Source organism: Sitophilus oryzae, unplaced genomic scaffold (assembly GCF_002938485.1).
Source record: "Sitophilus oryzae breed Bouriz unplaced genomic scaffold, Soryzae_2.0 scaffold_358_pilon_pilon, whole genome shotgun sequence".
Lineage (NCBI taxonomy): Eukaryota > Metazoa > Arthropoda > Insecta > Coleoptera > Curculionidae > Sitophilus > Sitophilus oryzae.
The window spans coordinates 2848165-2872569 of NW_022146927.1; the positions used below are offsets into that span (position 1 = coordinate 2848165).

At 30.6% G+C, this 24405-nt stretch overlaps 1 protein-coding gene across 1 annotated transcript in view; it reads left to right on the forward strand.

Moving 5' to 3' along the window:
- The first annotated feature begins 4011 nt into the window (after positions 1–4011).
- The window catches only part of LOC115884884 (protein artichoke), a 40183-nt gene continuing 19789 nt past the window's right edge, over positions 4012–24405 (forward strand). The window contains exons 1-5 of the mRNA XM_030903596.1: positions 4012–4385; positions 5917–6211; positions 8938–9107; positions 22272–22432; positions 24204–24398. Coding sequence (XP_030759456.1) covers positions 5938–6211; positions 8938–9107; positions 22272–22432; positions 24204–24398 — 800 coding nt within the window. The 5' untranslated portion in view covers positions 4012–4385; positions 5917–5937. The remainder of the gene's footprint in view (positions 4386–5916; positions 6212–8937; positions 9108–22271; positions 22433–24203; positions 24399–24405) is intronic.

Consider the following 24405-nt stretch of genomic DNA (forward strand, 5'->3'; position numbering starts at 1 on the left):
ATATTTTGGAAATTTTGTGCTCTATTTAACTGTGCAAACAGAAATATAGCCTCCTATTTAATTTTTTTATGCAAAAGCGCAATATCTGTTATGATGTCAAATAGCGCCCTCTAGCTACCACAAAAAAAAATGATGGAAACAAAATTTAAACTGGAGATCAATAAGGAAGAAAATCTCTTTTAAACGAGCTCTAGTTTGTTTAAATCGGTTAACCTAAACCAGAGTTATCCTTATTTTAATAAAAGCAAGTTTAACCTTCCCCCACCACTTTAATTTATGAGATAGAACAAAACACTCTATATCAAAAAAATTAGAAATTTCTCGACGATTATAATAGTAATATTTAAAATACCTGTTCACCTGCATATTTTTGAGAAAAACCCCGTTTTCTGATTGGCTATCAGCGAGACGCCCACTAGCGGACATTTTTCGAACTTGAAAATAATTTCCAGCGATTTCTCTTGATCGATTTACTTATTAGAATTTTTTTTCCCAAAGTTATACGATCAGTAGTTTCTGAGATACAGCCGGCGTCCATTCTTAATTGGCCACCCGGTACATGTGACTGGATTGGAAGGAGGATATAAAGATTTGGAGATAAAAAAGGAGGAGGAGGAGAAAATATGAGATTAGAAAAACAGGGAGTTTGTTGTAAACAAGTTTTTTTTTATTAGGATATTAGATATACAGTATGTCCCCGGATTATCTTTACAAGAGGAAAACTTTTTTTATTATTGACATTTTGAGATAAATGTATTCTTCATAAATATTTTTGATTGTTCTAAAATGGTTAATCCCGTTTATACTTTTCCAAATTTTCATACCGTTTTAGAGAAATTAAAAAAAACATGAAAATATAGTTGATTTTGTTTTGTCTTAAAATCAAACGGAGTTTCTAATATCATTTCGATTCTTTGAGAGATTGTTATTAATAGAATTTTAATTAACGTCGTGTTTTTTGCTGTTTTAAAATGTTAAAGAAGCACAAAATTTATTTAGTTGAATTCTACGAAAAATGTGATAAAAAAAAATAAATATATATACAGGGTTGTTCACCACATACGACACGGAGTATTGTAGCTAAACGATTAGATTTTTACAAATTGTAAGTGTTGGGTTCGTTGAAGGACTATTAGAGCTACAATCTAAAAATATTTTTACAAGATACAGAGTGTCCCAAATAAGTAAAAAATATTATAGTTGTATTTTTTTAAATGGAACACCCTGTATATTATTCTATTTTTGGATTCTACGATTGAAATAAAGGTAAATTTGATTAAGGTTTATCACACTTAAACCTTACCGTTTATGAGATATTTTTAATTTTATGAAATTGCATTAAAAATTTTTATTTTTTATTAAAAGGCTTTATTTCTCCCAGGGTATCAAAGTTTTTAATACTAAATATTTACTGAAGATTATTTATTGATCAGATATTGTGTTGCAGTAATAAAAACTTTACTACATTATACAGAGTGTCCAAAAATTTATATTAAATAATTACTAGCTTTAAACGGCAATAACTTGTTTAATTTAAATGGAACACCCTATATATTTGACGTGAATCAGATGCACAATGTAATTGTCTATCAAATTGTATTGTTCCATTTTTACCCATCTCTTCAAGTTTTCATAGAAAATACATTTTCTTATAATTTAGACCTCATTTATCACTATACCCATGGAATATTGACATTTCAGCTTATTTTTAAAGATGTAACAAATTTTCAAAGGGTACAGATACTAATATTGTCGATATAGTTGGCTTATTTAATTAAAAAATATAAAAACTGTTATATTTTTTGTTAGAGGACCAATTAATATAATCTTAGTATTCAAACTACATTAATTGACTATTTACGTTGTAGTAATACTTGCTCCAAATAATAAAAAAAAATAATTTTTTGTGGGTATTAGACAGTGTGGTAAAAAGTAACACCTTATTAATTTTATTTCATTTATTGACGAATGCTTATTTATAAAAATAGAGACATTCATTTTCATAACTTATTATTATATTGATTTCTGAGCCAAATCCACATTTATTTAGAATAATTTATTAATTAAAACAATTTAAAATATGTAATTAACTAATTTTTAGTGTTTTTGGTAGGAAATAATGGTGGTATATTTAATTGGTATACTCTTTTACAAAGATTTAAATAGTTTTTTGTATACCAATGGGCTTGAATATTTACCACCAGTACATTTTGTGCATATTATGGTGCTATAAAAAAATATGAAATGTCAATATTCCATGGGTATAGTGATAAATGAGGTCTAAATTATAAGAAAATGCATTTTCTACGAAAACTTGAAGAGATGGGTAAAAATGGTATAATACAATTTGATAGACAATTACATTGTGCATCTGATTCACGTAAAATATATAGGGTGTTCCATTTAAATTAAACAAGTTATTGCCGTTTAAAGCTAGTAATTATTTAATATAAATTTTTGGACACTCTGTATAAGGTAGTAAAATTTTTATTATTGCAACACAATATCTGATCAATAAATAATCTTCAGTAAATATTTAGTATTAAAAACTTTGATACCCTGGGAGAAATAAAGCATTAAAATTTTTAATGCAATTTCATAAAATTGAAAATATTTCAAAAACGGTAAGGTTTAAGTGTGATAAACCTTAATCAAATTTTTACCTTTATTTCAATCGTAGAATCCAAAAATAGAATAATATACAGGGTGTTCCATTTAAAAAAATACAACTATAATATTTTTTACTTATTTGGGACACTCTGTATCTTGTAAAAATATTTTTAAATTGTAGCTCTAATAGACCTTCAACGAACCCAAAACTTACAATTTGTAAAAATCTAATCGTTTAGCTACAATACTCCGTGTCGTATGTGGTGAACAACCCTGTATATGATGTAGTTATCGGAAAATGTGATACTTTTGTGATATTTACAAAAAATGCCAGGAAAAAATAAAAACGATTTTACAACATTAAGTTTTTTTTCGAATATCTGATTTTTAATTTTCAAAAAATAAAAAATATTTATTTAAAATTATCAAAATTTAAAAGGAAAAATTAGCAGCAAGTCTTATTTTTTAAAATCGAATTAAAGATAGTACATATTTGTTGTTATGGTAACTGTGTTGTAAAAAATATAAAGTTGAAGCTTTTATTTTAAGAATTAAGAAAGTATTTTTTAAAAATCACGGGAAAATGCAAAATGATGTGATGTTATTCCAACAGCAATTTTTGCGTAATCTCAAAAAGCAACTACCCATTTACTTTGCCTGATGCGAAGTCTAGAGAACATTACGAAAAAGCGTTCTAAATCAACAAGAATGAAATAAAAATGTGACAAATCAAACAAAAGGAAGTGTCTATTAATATAAATTTTAATGTTAATGTCAATTAAAATAAAACAAAAATTTCGTATTTTTAATTTCAGTATTCCACTAGTGGAATAAAGTTACTCTATCCAATTAGGTGGATAAAATATAATTTTAAACGCTTCAAATGAGTGGATAAACTATTAAACACCCATTATTGTATAACTTTATAGATAAATAATAATTTAATTCTAAATAAACGTTTTTCTTCTCCATTATCACGTTGAAATCACTCTCAAACGGATATGGCGCCATCTGGTTGCTAGTTGCTAAACTAACATTTAAATCAATCGTCCCACGCAATATTGATCCACTATACAGTAAGCTTTTTTCAAGGCAGTTAAAGCATTGTCCAATAGATGTCGCGTCATGTCAAAGAATTTCGAAATATTTTAAAGAATACGAAATAAATATAAAAAAACTGTAAAAATTGCAACAATAATAATTCAAACTGACGAAAAGATTAAAGAAATTGCTTTTATTGCCAATTTTTTTTATTAGTCAATTTTATAACTGTTATAAAAATGTTCTAAATTAATTGAAAGTGACCGCACGTAACAAGAAGGAGTTTTTGAATTATTATACCTTAAAAATATTAATTTTTAATAAAAATACGGCACTTTTTAATAACATACATATAATACTAAACAATTTAAAGCAAAATAAAGTTAATTTTAGGTTTACTTTGTGAGAAATCCGTTTAAAATAAAAGAAACATTAATTTTAAACGGGTTTTTACGAAAACTCTCCTTTCTTAAGCGTTTCTTGCAGGCTGGGTTCTTCAAGAACCTTGATAGGTAAAAGTGGGTTCAGTTGTTTGACGTTTTGTCCGATTTCAATGCGAGGTTCTTGTAAAATATCCGGAATTTCCGTGTTTATAGTGAAATAGTAAAAGATCTGATGACAATGTAAAGGTTTTTTAATTATTGTTTTATTTAATTTGCGTGCAATATAGGATAGTGTAATAATTTAGTGCAAAAATTAGTGAAATTTATGCTGTGATCCAAAGAAATTATTTGGTAAGTAGTATTTATAGAAAGTTATTAATTTGTTGTGAAAATAAAGACATATTTTAAATGGGTTTATTATCATGAATTTCTAGAAAATCTTGTTATAATAGTTTTTCGTGTTTTAGTAATATTTATAAACATTTCTGAATAATTTGAAGTATTTTTAAGATTTTTAATAAAGGTCTGTATAAATTATACAGTGTGATCAGGAATTGTTTTAATATATTTGCCTTGTTTTATGTATTTTAAGCTAAGAAAATAATGCTTTTTGAAAATTTCTACTGAATATTTTCAGGGTTGGTAGATCTCGCTAAGATAAACACTACTTTCTTTTTAGAATTTTCTGAATAGGTCTAAAATAAACAAGTTATTTTACTTTGTAAATTAAAAATTTAGTTATACAGTGTGGTCCAAACTGTATTCCAGAAACTTTGACAGCATATTCTGCAGATAAAAATAAGTAAGAAAGTTCGTATAAAGTATAAATGTATGTCCTAAATGCTTCATTTCGGAGATACAGGGTGTAGAAGTTTCATTTTTATTTCGATTTTTTCCAAATAATTTATGAAGTAACGTCAATATTTTGATGAAAATTGGTGTGTGGGAGTTTTTTTCACATGAGAATTTTGATTTTGATGTTAATATGACTCCTATTTGTAGTGAGCGCCACCTAAATGTGTTTTAACTGTTTTGAAGAGTAATAGCTTTTCATCCGTACCCGTATAATACTACTGGGTAAAAAAATATATTCCATTTCCGTGATTTTTTATGTAAAAAATATCTCTTGGTAAAAATCGCTACGAGCAACCGTTCTTAAGATATTTAGAATGGAAATAATCAATACATGTCAATATTGGCAAAAAATAAATATATGTCGAGTAGATAGTTATTTGACTGAAATGAAAAATGTCGAAACTTTTCTTCGAAAAAATGATGATAAAACAGTTTCTGTTGAACTTTTGGCACAAAAACACTTCAAATTCATAATTTCAGTCTTATAACTATTTAGTCAACATGTTTAGTTTATGTCAATGATGACAGGTATTGATAATTTAGATTCCAAATATTTCGAGAACCATTACTCGTAGCGATTTTTAAAATTGTAAAAAATGTCGGAAATGTATATTTTTTGACTCAGTAGTTTTATACAGGTACAAACGAAAAGTTATTACTCTTCAAAACAGTTAAAAGGTTAAAACCATAGACTTAAAATAAAATATAGACTACACTATTTACATCTCAACGCGGACAAACAACCTTTTTTGTACACATGTTTACTTCTGGGTACAGTCGACCGAGCCTTCCTCATCCAGCCTATGTTGTCACGTCTTTAATATTATCAATATTTTTTTTCTTGTTATACACATATATCGAAATAAAAATGAAACTTCAACACCCTGTATCTCCGAAACTAAGCGTTTTGGGGCATAGATTTATATGAAATGTTTTACTTATTTTTATCAGCAGAATATGCTGCCGAAGTTTCCGGAATATAGTTTGGACTACCTTCTATATTAATTTTTATATTTTAAAATTTCAGAATTAATGGAAACCGACCAAAATGAAACTCACCCAACCACTCATTTCTGTCTGTCTATTCATTCTACTCACCGTTCTCCGTAACATCCAAGGAGCATATGTCCCTCCAGGACCTCAATACGCCTGTCCCAAGGAGAAGCTTCTGTTACATCCTTGCAGCTGTGATATAGAGAGCGACCAGGGCATCTACGTCAGTTGCAACAACACCAATCTGGCCAGCATGAGCCTGGCCCTGAACAATCTGGCAACGTTTCAACTGCCTATCGAAAGATTGACACTTAACACTTGTCACGTTGGTAAGATTCGCACATTTATTCAGTCATATTATGTAAAAGATACAGGGTGTCCCAGGCTGAGCGTGCATTAGAAGCTTCTAGAGATCTACAATATTTAGATCGGAGATTTTTTGCACATCATTGTTTCACAACGAGATCTATCGATTAAAAATATTTTCAATATGACGGCACTTCCGGAAATACCGGGAGTTAACAGCAACTTTCTTATTTTAAATGGATCCCCCCCATTTTTTATTACATAGTTAAATTCTCTGTAAAATTTTATGAATTTTGATATTAAACACACTATATCTAACATTAACTGTTTATTAGAAAAAACTATTTAAAATTTTTGGACAAAAAAAAACTGTCTAGAAGCTAGGGGACAGCTTTTATTGAAAAATTTGCCTTACCTTTTCGTCGACTATAAATTTTAAAGAAAACTAGTAAAAACACAGTAAAATCGTATTCTAACAATGCAAATGATCAATCTAACCCGCTTACAGTGCCTCTGGTATCAAACCGAGAAACTTGCTTTAAAGTAGGGACAGAAATTTCAAATATGCCCATTGTCGATTCGCCTCCTCCTTCTAGCCTCCATAGGCATTTATATATCTTCAAAATATTATTAAGGTTGCCTACCTCTCAGACAAAGATTTTCCGAGATATTTAAATTTTTATGATTTTGCGTCAATAGATCTTTATTATTTGAAAAATTTAGGTGGCTATGATATAATAGTTGTTAATTTAACAAAAATTAAAGGATGTAGAGTAAAATACTCAACGGTAATAAAAATTTTCACATTTAAAACATATTTTAATTATTACAGAATTAAACTAGATATAAACCCATAATTATATGACAAAAATTAGCTAGATGAAATCAAATGCTCAAAAAACTACCTTTCCTGCTAACTGCATAAAATGATTGTCTTTTCAAAAGATCTTTTCATTTTACAAGGCATATGTGGAGTTCTACTTCGGAAAGCAGCTACATGTTGTCGACAATAATTGGTCGAGTTTTGAAACACTGTCTTTAACATATCCCCATAAAAAAAGCTCAGACTAGATAAAATCAAGAACATTTAAGTATTCTATTAATTGGTGAATGCAGTGCGCATATCAGGCACTAAAACATAAATTAATCCATATGCCTGCAAACATGTACTAATAGAATCATATCAATTCTCTCTGATGTAGGTTAAGTTTGCATTTTCGGCAAATTTCTGAGAAATTTTTGTTTTTGTTTTAACTGATACAAAATGATAACTAGTTGTTAAAGTTGAACTAATTAGACAGCTATGTTGAAGTAACGTCAGACATATCACCAGCCATCTAGATTTTATCAAATAATAAAGGTCTAATCAGATCAAATCATGTAAATGACAATATCTAGGAAAATCCTTGCTTGAGGGGTAGGCAACTTTAATAGTATATTGAAGAGACATTAATTCTCTATTGAATATCGGAATAATATATTGGGTGTTCCATTTAAAATAAAAGAGTAACATGCTTTTAAAGGTGGCCAATGTTCAATATTAATTTTTTCTCACCCTGTATAACTTTTTGGATCAAGTGATTTGATTTGAAGTACAATAGTTAATTTAATTATATATTAGGCTATACCGGGTAAATTCCAATTTAGGTAGCTTTTATTGTAATTTAAAAATTGTTCTTTATTTTAAGAAAATGTTAAATATGTCAAAAACCTTATATTTTAGTCATATACTTCTCTTATAAAACTCACCTTTATTTTTCTCCCAGAATCCGAAAATCAATTAATATAGAGAGTGTTCCGTTACAAAAAACACAACTTTGATTTGTAACTTTTTTTGGGGACACCCTGTAGAACTCTTTATATTTTTAAAAAGTGCTTTAAATTAACCTACATATGCTCACAAAATTTCATTTCAATACAAACTGTCGTTCTCCTTGGAGCCTCCGCGGCGTATGAGAGGCGCCACCCTGTATATGAATCTTCCAGCAACTTATATTTTTTTAAATTTTTTACTATCATCCCCTAGCTTCTAGCCACCATATCTCGGTTAATTTTGATTTGAGCAAAAAAGTATAGATATTATTTCTATGTAAAATTTGCCATTCCACAACTTTTATTTGAACATTTTTTTTCTAGTACTTACGAAATTTTGAAAAAATAACTTTATTTATTTCTTTCACCCTTTCTCGGGGGCGAATTTAAAAAAAATATTACACAATTCGGTTGTAGATCTTTCAAAGTAACTCATATCAAAAATTCAAGTTTTTACCAAAACTTCGTTTTTGATGGCCTATTTTCTTGAACTATACAGTCTTAAATAAGTGCAAATATTTTCAGGGTTGGTAGATCTCGATAAAAGAAACATATTTTTTCTTTACAGGTTTTCAAATAAATCCAAAAAAAATGAGTTATTTTACTTTGAAATTTTTCCAAGAAAATAATTTTTTGCTTAAATTTTTCTAAACCACTGGATCTTTTCTGGGTTGTCTTTCTTGTAAATTTAATCTACTACCTATGTCACCATATCATCAAAAATTTATGTTTTTTTAATTAAAAATTAAAAAAAATCAAAAAATTCCAAATTTTCCGAAAAAAAATTTGTGAAAAAAATATTGGCATTTATTTAAGACTCACCCTATTACCCCTCTCCACTGGACTTAACTAATACTTTTTTCTTTTTAACTAATAATCCCACTGCACATACACACCAGCACACCGGAATTAAACAATGACATGTTTTGTGTTGCAGCCCGATTGTTCGGCAGCCTTTTGTACAAGCTCAAACTGAGGATTTTAAGGATAGAGGACACCCCCTTGGAAGCGGTGGAGGATTTTACCTTCCTGGGGGTGAACAACAGCCTCAACGAGCTCCACATCGTCAATTCCAGTTTGGCCGAGTTTCCAACAGAGGCTTTTAAGGTAAGAGAAAAGACAAGGGGAGCCGTGTTTGTTTTTTGTTTAAAACTAACTGGAATAGTAGATTTTACTTTAGAATTGTTGTGAAGGGGGTATTTTTAAGACCGTTTTAAGCCTAGATCATATATTATACTTACATGGATAAATCAACGCCATAAGTTTAGCATTAAAAAAATATGTCTCCAACATCCCGACATGCCATTGTCAAACCTTCTTTATTGTACTTCAATTACTATACTCTGTTTTTTTTCTCAGGTAAGATTTCGACAGACGATGACAGAAGAAAAGCAGATGACGTCCCATACCAATCAATTTATTTTACTAAAAAAAGTTTCTAATAATTTTCAAGTTAACTATGGATGGGTTTAAATATAAATCCGTCATGCGTCGTCTCTTGTTGTTTTTAACCAGTTTTATTGATTTATTTCAAAAATGACAGATCGTATTTCAATTTTATTGGTTTGCCCTTGGTTTGCCGGAACGATGAACGACAAACGGACGCCGATGCGTATGAACTCGCCTTTAGATTTTTGACGCTTGTCAAAGTCTTGCCAAATTAGAGGTTATAATTTTGTGTCAACTTTTGTCAGTTTTGTCAAATACCCTGCGTTTTGGAAGATGATGCATTTTGATTCGTGTTATTACGTATGTTTTGTGTCTTTTGAGTTAAGTGGAGGAAAAATCAAGTGAAAATTAACTGTAGACCCAGAGCACAGTTCATGGTTAATACTCGCTGCCCAGGCAAAAAGTCTTATACACCAATAAAGTTACCATCTTAAAAATTCGTATACCATCTCGTCGTAGATAAGTGCATCTCGAATATGGTAGAAGGACCATACTAAACACATACTAAAAACTGGAGTAGCTGTAAAATATCGACATCAAACGATAGGTAAATAATGGATTTTAGTATTGCACAAGAAATATAATGCCAAAGGTACTGGTTTAAAAAAATTAAGATTAAAGTTAATTAATCAACCTTTAAGGTACCTATAAAATTTGGTAAGTGTTATTAATAATAAAATAGCTTGTTTTATTTATGTTGTTTTATTTATTCCTTCGGATCACATTATTTTGTTACTTTTTTATGAAACTAAATATACTACAGATAGCCCAGATAGGTTTGTCCTAGACTCCTTAGTTCCTGAAATACAGGGCGAATTAGTGATGGATAAACGCGCATTTTTCATCCAAAGATATTTTCAAGTCACATCAAACGTATCACACCGTCTTCGATATGCCTTCGCTGGCCGAATTAGAGAAAATAAGTAAGTGTTTTATACGTTGACCGCAGAACGTATGTGTCTCCACCTTACAGCACTTGAGACGTAAGGGAAAATCAAATCAGCAATTTCACGAATTCGCCTATTAGGTTGCGTATCTTCCCAATTCTTTCAATCAACGGTACCATTTAAAATTCAAAGGATTTAGTCATTTCCGGTGAAACAAAAAAATTATAATTATCAATTAATAATTGAATATGTCAATCAACCCCGATTTATGTTATAAACTAACCTACAAAATTTCGTTTTATTATCTGAAAAAATAATAAAGTTATATGAATGAGCCACTTCTGAAAAACACCCGGTAGATGCCCGGTTTAAATTAATGAAAATTTAAAAAATTAATAACTATAAATAACACAATAAGGCGGCAGTATTTTATTATTAAAGGCGATCATAAATTTAATAATTGAAATATTTCGCGTAAACTGCTTAAGTCGAAACGATGAAGTTTGAAAGATGAGAAAGGGAAAAGCCAAACGGGTGGAGGGAACAGATCGGGGCCCTTCCGAAGGCGGAAATTTGAAAGATATTGCGAAAGTTGGAATAAATTTGCCGATAAACCGGCCGAAATAAGCGTAGGAACAAGGTCCGGAACCTTTAGAAACTTAGTTATCCGGAATTTTTTACTTTTATTGGATTTTTGGCACAAGCCATATTGATTTCGTTCAATACAATTGGTATTTTTTGTTTTATAAATTAAAAAAAAACTCCAGAATTGGACGTCGACCATGAAGTAAATGTCAGATTGTCAGATCAGGAGCTTGGAACCACTTCTCCAACTCTCAGTAGATGTCTACCAAGAATCTATAATACAACTTTGAGAAACACTTCACGGTATAGAATGTACAGCCATCGATCAACATCACGTCATATATTGTCGAACTCTCTCAATCACTTGCCAATCAGATGAAAGAGATTGGTAACGTCATTACGGCATTTCGTAAATTACTGCATATTCTTTTTAGTAATTATCCCTAGATCATATTTTATACTTACGTGGATAAGTAAATCACTATGGAAACTGTCGCAAATCATATCAGCGACTTCCATTTATCTTCTTTTTTTGTTGCACACGTGGTGCTTCTACTCTATCTGTCCTTGTCGAGGACCTATCGTCCGGGCGCCAAATTTGAACATTAATTTTAAAAATTTAATTTGTTAAATGCTTATGTTTGAACAATAAATAGAATGGTTACTGTCACAAAAATTAAATTATATGAAAAATACATTTAGCCACTCCGTACTAGTGATAAGCCAAACCGTGATTTTCTGTTCACAGGCTTACCTGTGACAGCGACTTTGTATTATCTGTGACTCTTAACTGTGACTGCGACTTTATGATTATGAATCCGAAAGCACAATCACGGCTAAAATATAAGATACGATACGAATGATACGATTCTGTTGTTGTTGTTATACTAATTTTTTTTTGTCCTTTATCCAAGGCCGCTGAAATAGAAAACACTAAACAGTGGGTAAAAGGTATATTAAAAAATAAAAATAAAACAATTTTTTTATTTAAAGAAACCAACGGGTAAAGAATAAAATATGCAATATGCTCATAACCATAACGAACGAAACTTAACAACACGAGATAAGTAATACATTAAACAACAAATATTTTCCTTTGTATTAAAATAAACGAAATATATAAAAAATAAAGCTTCTAAAAAAAATAAACAGTATAAAGGTAAAACTTTATGTTTGCCTTTAAAAAAACCTGCTAAACTAAAAAGGGACCAAACCGATTCGTAGTGATAGAAAATAGTAATAAAATATAAAATACATAAAAAATTAAATCACTTCTAACAGTCACCGTCTTTAGATCACTTTCTCAGATATCTATCCTATGAGACGTACAGCTGGTTCCAAAAAAATGAATACGACTACACATTTTTTTTCGAATATTTGAGCAGTGTATATTTATGTGTCAAGTATTTTGACATGTTAAGGTAATTGTGATATTGTGTAAAACAACTTTGCTTCTGACAAAGTGGCAAATAAATTTTTCAGAATGTCAGAATCATAGATACTGCCCGAAATAATAAAAATGTGTAAAGAGTCGTATTCATTTTTTTTGGAACCAGCTGTACGTCGTGACTCGTGACTGTGAACTGAGTCACGACCGGCGCCATCGGCAGCTGCGTTCGCGACGCGCGACGTCCCGCTCTGTGAAGTATTTTCTCGTCACCAGAGAAATTACAATTAACTGTGATCGTCACGCTTTAGCAAGTCACCGTTTATTTTCAAATCAGTCACAGGCCGTGACTGTGATTATAGAATATCAGTGACAAAGTCACAGTTACCGATAACTGCTCATCACTACTCCGCACGAATATCAATATTCTTAGGAAATCTAACCAGAAAGTATGCATGTGGTTTAATATAAATAAAAGAACAACTGAATACTCTACTTGCCTATGAAAAGATAATTCGGGGACCTTTATATTAGAACTTCTACACACCAAACACTTTCTAGTCATTTTTACGAGTATTTAGAAAGTCAAACGAAAAAAAAAATAGAAATATAATTGCACAAACTTAAAATTAACTTCTCAATGAATACACTTGCATCCTTGGTTATATAAAAGTGGTCGATAAAAGAGTAATTAATACAATTTTTAAAATAAAAAAAAACGCAAAAAACAAGCGTCGTTACACAATGGAAATAAGATTATGACATATAATTATGACAAGATTATGACAATATGATGACAATGAAAAGTTGGTTTCCATAACAATGTATAATTTGTACTAAGAATTTGAACTTTCTAAACCGTATAAAATTGTGATTATTTTGGAAAGATGTGCAACCAGAGAATAGGTACATTAAAGAAATGCTAACTTCATGTTAAAAAATGGAAACAGACGCCACCTGGTGTCGCCTGGCAGTACTAGCTAAATTGAGGGGAATTGGAGGGGCGGGGTTTAAAAGAGGGGAATTGGAGGGGCGGGGTTTAAAAGAGGGGAAATTTTTAAAAACATATTTTTATAAGTACCACTCACTTACTGTTTAAAGTTAATAAACATATTTTTTATTACTTTAATATAATTTAATGTATTAAAAAATATGTCTATTAACTTTACACAGCAAATCATTGATAATATTAAAGACTTATTATTTTCAGAGAAAATTCATAGTAAATAAATTACACATTATTATAGTAAACAATATCATTTATTTTTTAGAGCTGCGATTTATATTACAATAATATTGAAATATATATATTTTTTTAACAATGAAAAAGAATATCCCGGAACCTGAAAAAGAAAGATGATCAATTAATGACTTAAATTAGTTCAAAATACATTTTGCAAATAACTAGTGAACTGGAAAGATAAACATACTATTAAAAAGACATTTTAGTAGTATGTTATCATTTATTTACTGATAATACATAAGTATATAATAGGTAAATAACATGCATAAGGCACTATGATACAACTACCTGTATCATGATAACACACTAATACCACAAAAAATATATGCTAATTTAAATTCCTTTAATGATCTAATGAAACACTATCTAGCCTCAATGCATGCCATTCCAAAGGCAAAAAAAACTGTTATACCAAATAAATATAAGCTGAATAAAACATAAACCAAGCCAACGTGCATAAACAACCAAAAAATGCATCAAAAAATACTTTTTTGTCATACGCTCCCAAAAACAGCTATTTTACGGACTCATTTCAGTCCGTAAAATGTTTCTTTTTCGGCCTAGGCCGTAAAGGTCGTCATGGCAACCTTTATGGACTAAAATGTCTAAATTCGTTATTTGGTTGTTTTATTTTGTCATTCGAAATTTGTCACAAAATCACATAAAATTATACATATATTTATAATTAAATTATTAAATACTAACAATATCAAAAGCTAAGTTATTTGTTTAAAGTAAGTACCTAGGTACCTATTTAAAAAGAGGCTTTTAAATTAAAATATTCTTAAATTACAGTCACAAACATTCAAACCATCGTCAATTTGGTCGAAATATTCCATGCTGAGAGCAGTGTTAAGTGTTAAAGAAGATATTTATATTGACAAATTTCCAAAACTTTTGCTTTTTTGAAGAGGAATTCGGTTGGTTACGAGCCTAAAAAGTCTAAGGTTTTGTCCATAAAAGAGATCGGTGATTTTTTGGCCACGGCTAGTGATGAAACTTATTTACTTACTAAGGTAAGTTTGCGATAATGATTTTTAAAATATATAGATGGTTTCTTATTCCATTGTATTTGATTTTTAAATTATTAAATACTAACAATATCAAAAGCTAAGTTATTTGGAAAAATAAAAATGAAATGAACAATTTTGTGCATTTTGAAAACTTGCATCTGCAATCGAAACGACTCCTCCATTGGCAGGTAAATTTACTTTCTGATGAGGTGGAGTAAATGCGAACGATGATGTACTTGGTAATACATCCGTGGAAGTGGTCGCGATTTTCTTTTCCCCCATTAGCAGTTTGCAAACTTTCTTCTTTTTCTCAATAGATTCTTCTATGTAACCTTCGGCCACTGTGGACGACCTAAATAATTATTGTTGTTTAGAACAAGATCGGAAAATATTAAAATTTTTACCTCCAACCTCCTAGGCGTTTCAGCGATGTAAAATCCACATCTGCATCTGCAGCAAGAGTAGCAGAACTACGTCGGAAACAATGACCTGTATATTCGTTTGGGTTCGACAACTTTAAAAATGCTGCTACAATCGATGGCATCTTCCCAAATGAATGAATGCCGACTCGTTGCACGGTGCATTTTCCTTTACGATAAGAGATGAAGACATAATCATGTGGTACATTTTTTGGCCTAAGACAAGCATATTTTCTATACAACTCAACTGGATTGACAACGTTCCCTTCGTTCACCACCGGAAACACTCTTTTGATATTAGTTTTTGTATCCGCAAGGGTAACTAAAAGGCAGCTGTTGTCTTTTTCTATGATGTCTTGCACTCGTAGAGAGTACAATTCTTCTCTTCTACATGCTCCACAAAGGCCAATGACAAGAGCTACCTAAAAATCAAATACAATGGAATAAGAAACCATCTATATATTTTAAAAAATCATTATCGCAAACTTACCTTAGTAAGTAAATAAGTTTCATCACTAGCCGTGGCCAAAAATCACCGATCTCTTTTATGGACAAAACCTTAGACTTTTTAGGCTCGTAACCAACCGAATTCCTCTTCAAAAAAGCAATAAGTTTTGGAAATTTGTCAATATAAATATCTTCTTTAACACTTAACACTGCTCTCAGCATGGAATATTTCGACCAAATTGACGATGGTTTGAATGTTTGTGACTGTAATTTAAGAATATTTTAATTTAAAAGCCTCTTTTAAATAGGTACCTAGGTACTTACTTTTTTCGTGGAAATAATTTAGCAATACATCTTCATTTACAACGAATACGCCATTTTTGTCTTTCCATTCATTAAAAACATCATATTCTTTCTGGTAAATGGCACGAGACTTCACAGGAAGTAAATCCAACACGATTTCTTTGGCCTTATTAGCAATATGTTCGGGATTTTGGAACATTTTAAAATTGTTGATGAATTTGTGTGATTTTGTGACAAATTTCGAATGACATGTCAAAATGCGATGAAATAAACAAACTCGTTACTAAGATATGAATTTATAAGCCAACTTTTTCAAACATTATAATTTCAAATATGGAAAATTTGCAAATATGCGTTCTAAAAACTGTAAAAGCGTATGACAAAAATAGTGTATGTAACACGTACCTAAATTATGTTTTTTAGGACTCATCTACTATTTCGGACTCGGCTAACGCCTCGTCCGCAAACAGTAATGATTCGTCCTAAAAAACATCATTTTAGGTACTAGTTACATAAATAGCTATTATCAGATCATACCCTTGGATATATTATGTATTTTATATATCGCACATCCCGTTCAAAAGTTTACTAACTCAAAATAGAGAATATAGAGAACATTGTCAGGAGAAGTAAAAGAAAATTTAAGTTAAGGCAATATGCTCCTTTTTGCATATTAATGGCCAAATAATATAATGTTGATTTAATAAAATTTTACTGGCATCCTTCTGAAGTATAAATCAGATTAAAAGGACATTGTTTTTGTAATAATTGTTTGTTTTGTAAACATTTTTTGAAGACAATACAGTTTTGAACGGGCTGTGCGATATAAACAAGGATCTTACTATTATTTGAGGTTAGAAAGTATTTAAATAATATAAAACATAATCAAAATCACTTTTCATCATAAATTATAGAGGTACTTACGTGTTTTGATATTATTATCAGGAAATAATACGTTTAGTTAAACAGGTACGCTGCCAGGCAAGTTCTATCGGCGGGTCTTTGCAAGAGTTGAAATCTAAAAATACAAAAATACGTTTACATCTTAATTGTATTTACGAATAAAGTATTTGTGTGTAATTTCTGACTTACCAGTTAACTGAATAATCGCATTAAATACATCCAAATGGTAATTTAATATTGTAAAAAAGCAAAATTGTTTTAAATCACTTGCCAGGACAGCCCGGCCAGCTTCTTTGTTGGCAAAATGGCCGCGGTATCATGATTTAAGCAATGTGAGTAACAAAGAAAGCCAATGCCTGGCAGATGTAGCTTTCTTTGTCGTTGGTCCTGGCACGTTTAAATTTGACTGTTGCCTGTTTTCCCATACAAGTGACACACCCGTGTGTGCAACTTTTAATGCGCATGGGGGGAGGGGGGGGCGCGTAAAGTAAGATCCTCGGAAAAGACAAACTATTGAACCTTTCATAAGTGCAATAAAGAAGGTTTGTAAATGGCATGTCGTGATGTTGGAGACATATTTTTTAATGCTAAACTTATGGCGTTGATTTATCCACGTAAGTATATAGGTATGATCTATGGTAACAAACTATTAGCTGTTGACATTGATGACGTCACTTAGGAAGTGGATGTCGACACCATAGTTGAGGTGACATTCCTCATTTTCAGGTGTCTTTATAACTTAATAAAATACATCACAGTTCTATATGGGGACCAAGTTAAAAGCATAAAAGAAAAAAAGCATTTTTTCTGACATAAAATAGCATATAAAAGGCTGACAGATATGCGAATATATGAAAAAATTACATGATAATACATTTTCTAATATTTTTTATCACTACAATAAAAAGGGGAGCGAACATGGTAAACAATGTCGTTGCCAAAAGACAAAATTGGGTACAGAAGGGAGAAAACAGTTAAGTTTAATGGAGACTACTATATTCGTAGTAGGTGAAACGGTGTAGAGATAGGGAACTGTAATTTGCAATTTACGGTAATTGCCTATGTTTGTGTTTGCGTGGGAAGTATTTTGAGGTAAGGATAGGTTACGGCAGGCTATAATTTGAAAGTTAGATGAAATTTGTAAGAAACTAAGCGAAAGATGTAAGAGGTTTGGCTAAGAAATAGATCTAATGGTAATATGGAGAAAAATAGATTACAGGATTGATTGAAATAATTGGGAAGATACGCAACCTAATGGGCGAATTCGTGACAAGGCTGATTTGATTTCCTCTTACGTCTCAAGAGATGTACGATGGAGACACCAACCATTCTGCGACCAACGCATAAAACACTTATTTTCTCTAATTTGGCCAGCGAATGCATATCGAAGGCAATATCTAAGGAACAGTGATGGCGCATTACGATTCTTTTCAGTGAATCGAATCACACGATTCAATTTCGAAGAGTACGAAAGAATCGTAACTGGCACCAGCGGCGATAATTTGGTCGGACGTCGGACAATTACTTAAGGGACCAGAAAAAAAAATAATTTTCATTTGTTTTTCAACACTTTATGACACTGGCGTAATTGGATTGATTATTTTACCAGTAATATTAAATTATCAATCCAATTCACATATACAGGGTTGTCCACCACATACGACACGGAGTATTGTAGCTAAACGATTAGATCTTTACAAATTGTAAGTTTTGGGTTCGTTGAAGGACTATTAGAGCTACAATTTAAAAATATTTTTACAAGATACAGAGTGTCACAAATAAATAAAAAATATCAAAGTTGTATTTTTTTAAATGAAACACCCTATATATTATTACATTTTTAGTTTCTACGATTAAAATAAAGGTAAATTTGATTAAGGTTTATTACACTTAAACCTTACCGTTTTTGAAATATTTTCAATTTTATGAAATTGCATAAATTTTAAGGCTTCATTTCTCCGAGGATATCAAAGATTTTAATACTAAATATTTACTGAAGTTTATTTATTGATCAGTTATTGTGTTGCAATAATAAAAATTATACTACCTTATACAGAGTGTCTAAAAATTTATTTTAAATAATTACTAGCTTTAAACGGCAATAACTTATTTACTTTAAATAGAACACTCTGTATATTTTATGAGAATCAAATGCACAATTTAATTGTCTATCAAATTGTATTATACCATTTCTTACCTATACCTTCAAGTTTTCGTAGAAAATGCATTTTCTTATAATTTAGACCTCATTTATCAATATACCCATGGAATATTGACATTTTAGATTGTTTTTATAATAACAAATGTACAAAATGTACAGACTAGTAATATTATCGTTTTTACTAAAACGATAATATTACTAGCCCATTTGTATGCTAAAAGAAAACTATTTAAATCTTTATAAAAGAGTATACCATTAATTAAATATACCACCAGTATTTCCGCCCAAATACTAATTAACTACATACTTAATTGTGTTCGTTAATAAATTATTCTAAATAAATGTGGATTTGAATCAGAAATCAATATAATAATAAGTTATGAAAATGAAAGTCTCTGTTGTTATAAATAAGCATTTGTCAACAAATTAAATATAATTTTTAAGATGTTACTTTTTACCACACTGTCTAATACACATACATAATTCAGTTTTTTAGTATTTGGAGCAATTATTATTAATCAACGCAAACAGTCAATTAATGTAGTTTGAATACTGAAATCATATTAATTGGTCCTCTTTAACAAATATTTAAACAGTTTTTTTTATTTTTTAATGAAATAAACGAACTATATCGACAATATTAATATCTGTACTCTTTAAAAATTTGGTACATCTTTAAAAATAATCTAAAATGTCAGTATTCCATGGGTATATTGATAAATGAGTTCTAAATTACAAGAAAATGCATTTTCTACGGAAACTTGAAGAGATAGGTAAAAAAATTTATAATACAATTTGATAGACAATTAAATTATGCATCTGATTCGCATAAAATATACAGGGTGTTCCATTTAAATTAAACAAGTTATTGCCGTTTTAAGCTAGTAATTATTTAAAATAAATTTTTAGACACTCTGTATAAGGTAGTAAAGTTTTTATTATTGCAATACAATAACTGATCAATAAATAAATTTCAGTAAATATTTAGTATTAAAAACTTTGATACCCTCGGAGAAATAAAGCCTTAAAATTTATACTGCAATTTCACAAAATTGAAGATATTTCAAAAACGGTAAGGTTTAAGTGTAATAAACCTTAATCAAATTTACCTTTATTTTAATCGTAGAAACTAAAAATGTAATAATATATAGGGTGTTCATAATAATCGAAAAAAAAATGGCTTCCAGTTGGCTTGGAAATGAACATCGATGACATTCCCCATATAATTATACATATAAAATGACAGCGATCGTCGTTTTATAACCATCGCTGATGCCATTTTTTTATCATACTGAGTAGAGGCCAACATTTATTTGCAGTTGCATAAAAATACGATTTTGTCTTTTAGTCCAACATTTAATGGTTTATAGTCGGTAATATTATTTTAAAAAAACATTAACGTGAAAATTAAATACCTTAATAGATAATCCCCTACTGAATACAGTATAAATTAGTTTTTTTTCTTGTAAATAACTTTTTTATCGTTTGCATTTTATGCCCATGCTGTTTGTTTAAGGCTTTTGTTCAAATCTAAATATTAGTGCCTGACTCTATGCCTATATCACCGTCACGCTCGCATTCTGATCCGATTTAATTCCCACGACTCTTTTTTACGGCTCATCGTTCAAATCTTATGGATCCATGCTGGCCACGATTCAATTAAACGAATAACCCTATGGTAAGCAATGCATCAATTCTCACGACTCTTTGTACGAACGATCGCATTGTGATCCGATTCAATTCTTACGATTCTTTTTTACGGCTCATCGTTCAAATCTTATGGATCCATGCTGGCCACGATTCAATTAAACGAATAACCCTATGGTAAGCAATGAATCAATTCTCACGACTCTTTGTACGAACGATCGCATTGTGATCCGATTCAATTCTTACGATTCTTTTTTACGGCTCATCGTTCAAATCTTATGGATTCATGCTGGCCACGATTCAATTAAACGAATAACCCTATGGTAAGCAATGCATCAATTCTCACGACTCTTTGTACGAACGATCGCATTGTGATCCGATTCAATTCTTACGATTCTTTTTTACGGCTCATCGTTCAAATCTTATGGATCCATGCTGGCCACGATTCAATTAAACGAATAACCCTATGGTAAGCAATGAATCAATTCTCACGACTCTTTGTACGAACGATCGCATTGTGATCCGATTCAATTCTTACGATTCTTTTTTACGGCTCATCGTTCAAATCTTATGGATCCATGCTGGCCACGATTCAATTAAACAAATAACCCTATGGTAAGCAATGAATCAATTCTCACGACTCTTTGTACGAACGATCGCATTGTGATCCGATTCAATTCTTACGATTCTTTTTTACGGCTCATCGTTCAAATGTTATGGATCCGTGCTAGCTACGATTCAATTGAACGAATCGTATTCTAAGCAGTGAAGCGAATCTCACGATTCATTTTTAATACTCGTTGAAATGAACGACTCGTTCAATCTTTGCCCACCTCTACTAAGGAACCACTGGTAATTTCCGACTTCAGTGTGGTTGATTTATAATTACATATTATAAACATTGTTTGTATTTATAGCTATAGGTGCCTGACGTATATTTGCAATACCATTTATACTATTTTTTTGATTTTAAAAAGAAAATAAATCTTAATTGCACAGAGAAATCAAAATAAATTATTGAAGTCTAAGAGCTTTGTTGTTTTTTGGGGCTGATGGGCTCATGTTTTTAACTTCCTGATATAGCAAACTTTTCAGCTTGATCGATTTGATAGCGATCCAGAACAAAACTTTCCTTAATCTCGTTCCAGCGAGCGATTTAATATTGAAAATTAATTAGAATTTTACTTTAATTTTCCATCAAATTAGAAAGTTTTGAAGAAAACAGTACCTATCAAATAAACTTTTAGTCATAAAAATAAATTAATTATAAATATATAAACAGTTATTATTTACATCAACAAAACTCACCTCCTTAACAGCACTTAAGGGACATAAAGAACCTTTACTACCGCTTTCTGTTCAAAATATTCTAATAAAGTTGCTATGAGTTTTTTACGGCTATTAAGCTATCTTGTACACTTCGCACTAAAAGAGGTTCTAAAAAGAACAATGTTCGACTGCAAGGTCTGCTAGTAAATATATTTAAGCTTAAAGTAGCACAACACAATTTATTTAAACGAAAAACTCGCAATAGAAAACTAAAGTGTCAAAACGAATGACAATGTCAGGAAATATATAAATAAATGTGACAACTTGACATTTTTTACAGCAGGGCTACCAGCTGAATCCCCAACGGGAAATTTAAATTCCAGTTAGTCAGCCCGGCGCCGAATATGTCCATGGTTGGCAACAATGAATTTAAAAATCTCGCCCTTGATTATGTAACTAAAAGTTTAATTGGTATCGAATATATTTGAAAATATTTTAAAAATTTTTGGTCTTTCCTGGTTAGGTAGCTGTAATTATATTAGATTCGTTTTTTTTCAGATTTTGGGAAATTTAACAATATTAAATATAGACGGCCACAACTTGACTGAATTACCGAAAAATGCCTTTGTTGACAGCGATATGACAGGAAAATTGCTGAGACTGCATATAGTAAATGGCAAATTGAATACGCCACCCATAGAAGCTTTACAGCATCTTAGGTAAATATTTAAATAGCCATTAATAGAGAATCTAAGATCTAATTTTACATAACTGTTTAAACCATTTTATGAGATTACAGTTGAAGGTTGGAACCTTTGGTGTTACACAGCAAAATAAAACACTAAATCACCACAATGCACCAAAACGCTTAGTTTATAATCATCTGCTGATGATGCTAACATGGTTAGCGAAACGCTCGTCCAGTGTAAAAGTAAAGGTGTTTTGGTGTATTTAGGGATGGGTAAATTTCATTTTTCACCTTATGTTGAAATTTCATAATGAAATTTTCACTGAAAGATTGAAATTTTGGAAATTTCAGTGAAAATTTCAAAATTTCAAATTTTCAGTGAAAATTTCATAAATTTCCTGAAATACTGACAATTGAATATTTCACCTTGGAAATTTCATGCAAATTACAATTTTGTTTTAAAATTACAAAAATGTTTTTTTTATTAACGAATTGCATTTTTATAATGAATTTCGTTACAAATAATGCACTTTACTTTTTTGGTATTATTTTGATCATTAGAGAAATATTTCCAAATACTATTTTTGGGCTTAACCATTATTTCTTTAAAAATTGGAATCAACACAGAACACAGGTCACAGGTAGGTAAACAGGTCACAGAATAAACTTTATGAAGTGTGAAGCACAAAAAATGCACAAAAATAACAAATCTAAAAATACATCAACATTTTCAACGAAAATCATAACCTCTATCTATCTACATCTACTGCGGTTTTTCATTTGTCAATGTCAAGCGCCGCGCGCCGGTCCTCTTCAGACACGCAAGTAAATCGAGCAAATCAACGATCGATACTTACGTCGATACGGTCCAAGGTTATTAAAAGGTAAGGTTGTCTCGTAACTTTTGAACCAATAAGAGCGAAGCGGAATAGCATCCCTGTGACGTAGATAGAACGTATAAAATCATAGATAAAAGGAATAGAAAATAAAATGCAACCGACAAAGAGAGATAAATGGACAATACAATAAAGAAAACACACATCAAACAACTGAAAACTATTGACGCCATACACTCTAAACAATAAAGTTCACAATGAATATCGATTCGGAAATGCACTGTCGGACTGTGGGCAGTTTTTATCCCTTTATCTATGAACGGTATCATCCCTATGACGTAGTAGATGACGTTTTCCATAATGGCGGATCGAGTTACGAGACAACCTTACCTTTTAATAACCTTGGATACGGTCGACATACGAACAGGATAAAGGAGTTCGCGAGGTTTATGAAAATTTCACTTGAAATTTCACCTGTAAGTTGAAATTTCACGATACATTTCTGAAAATTTAACCTCTATGCTGAAAAATTCGAATTGAAACTTTCACTTAAAATTTCAATGAAATTTCACTTTTTTAAAATATGAAAATTTTACATTGGAAAAGTTGCCGACATGAAAATTTCATTTGAAATTTTCAAGTGGCACATCCCTAGGTGTATTGCGGTGATTTAGTGTTTTATTTTGCCATTTTATGAGAAAAAATAATATCAAAATTATGTCCAGACAACTAAAAATCTTACCCTATACAGTGGACCAAAGTTAAGATTTAAAAATGCATCGACTTTAGAGAAAAATATTGCACGATCGAAAAAAAACGGCGTCAGAGTTGGCTTGGAAATGGACATCGGTGTCATCGATCGTCATTCCCAAGTCATTTTGACGCCTCTTATTTTCGAAACAAAATTTTCTGTATATTTTAGTCACTTATATATCTACATATTTCCTTCATGGCTATTTGTTTTAGAAAACTGAAAACTCTAGATTTGCATGGCAACCAACTGAAGGATCTGAAAAGGAACCAGTTCAAGGGACTTAGAGATGTTGAAGTTTTGGATTTAAGTTTTAACAACTTGACGAAAATTGATGGCACGCATTTGGGAGATTTAACCAAGATGTCTTGGTTAAATATTTCTCACAACAGTATAACAGAGCTCACAAGGTATAGT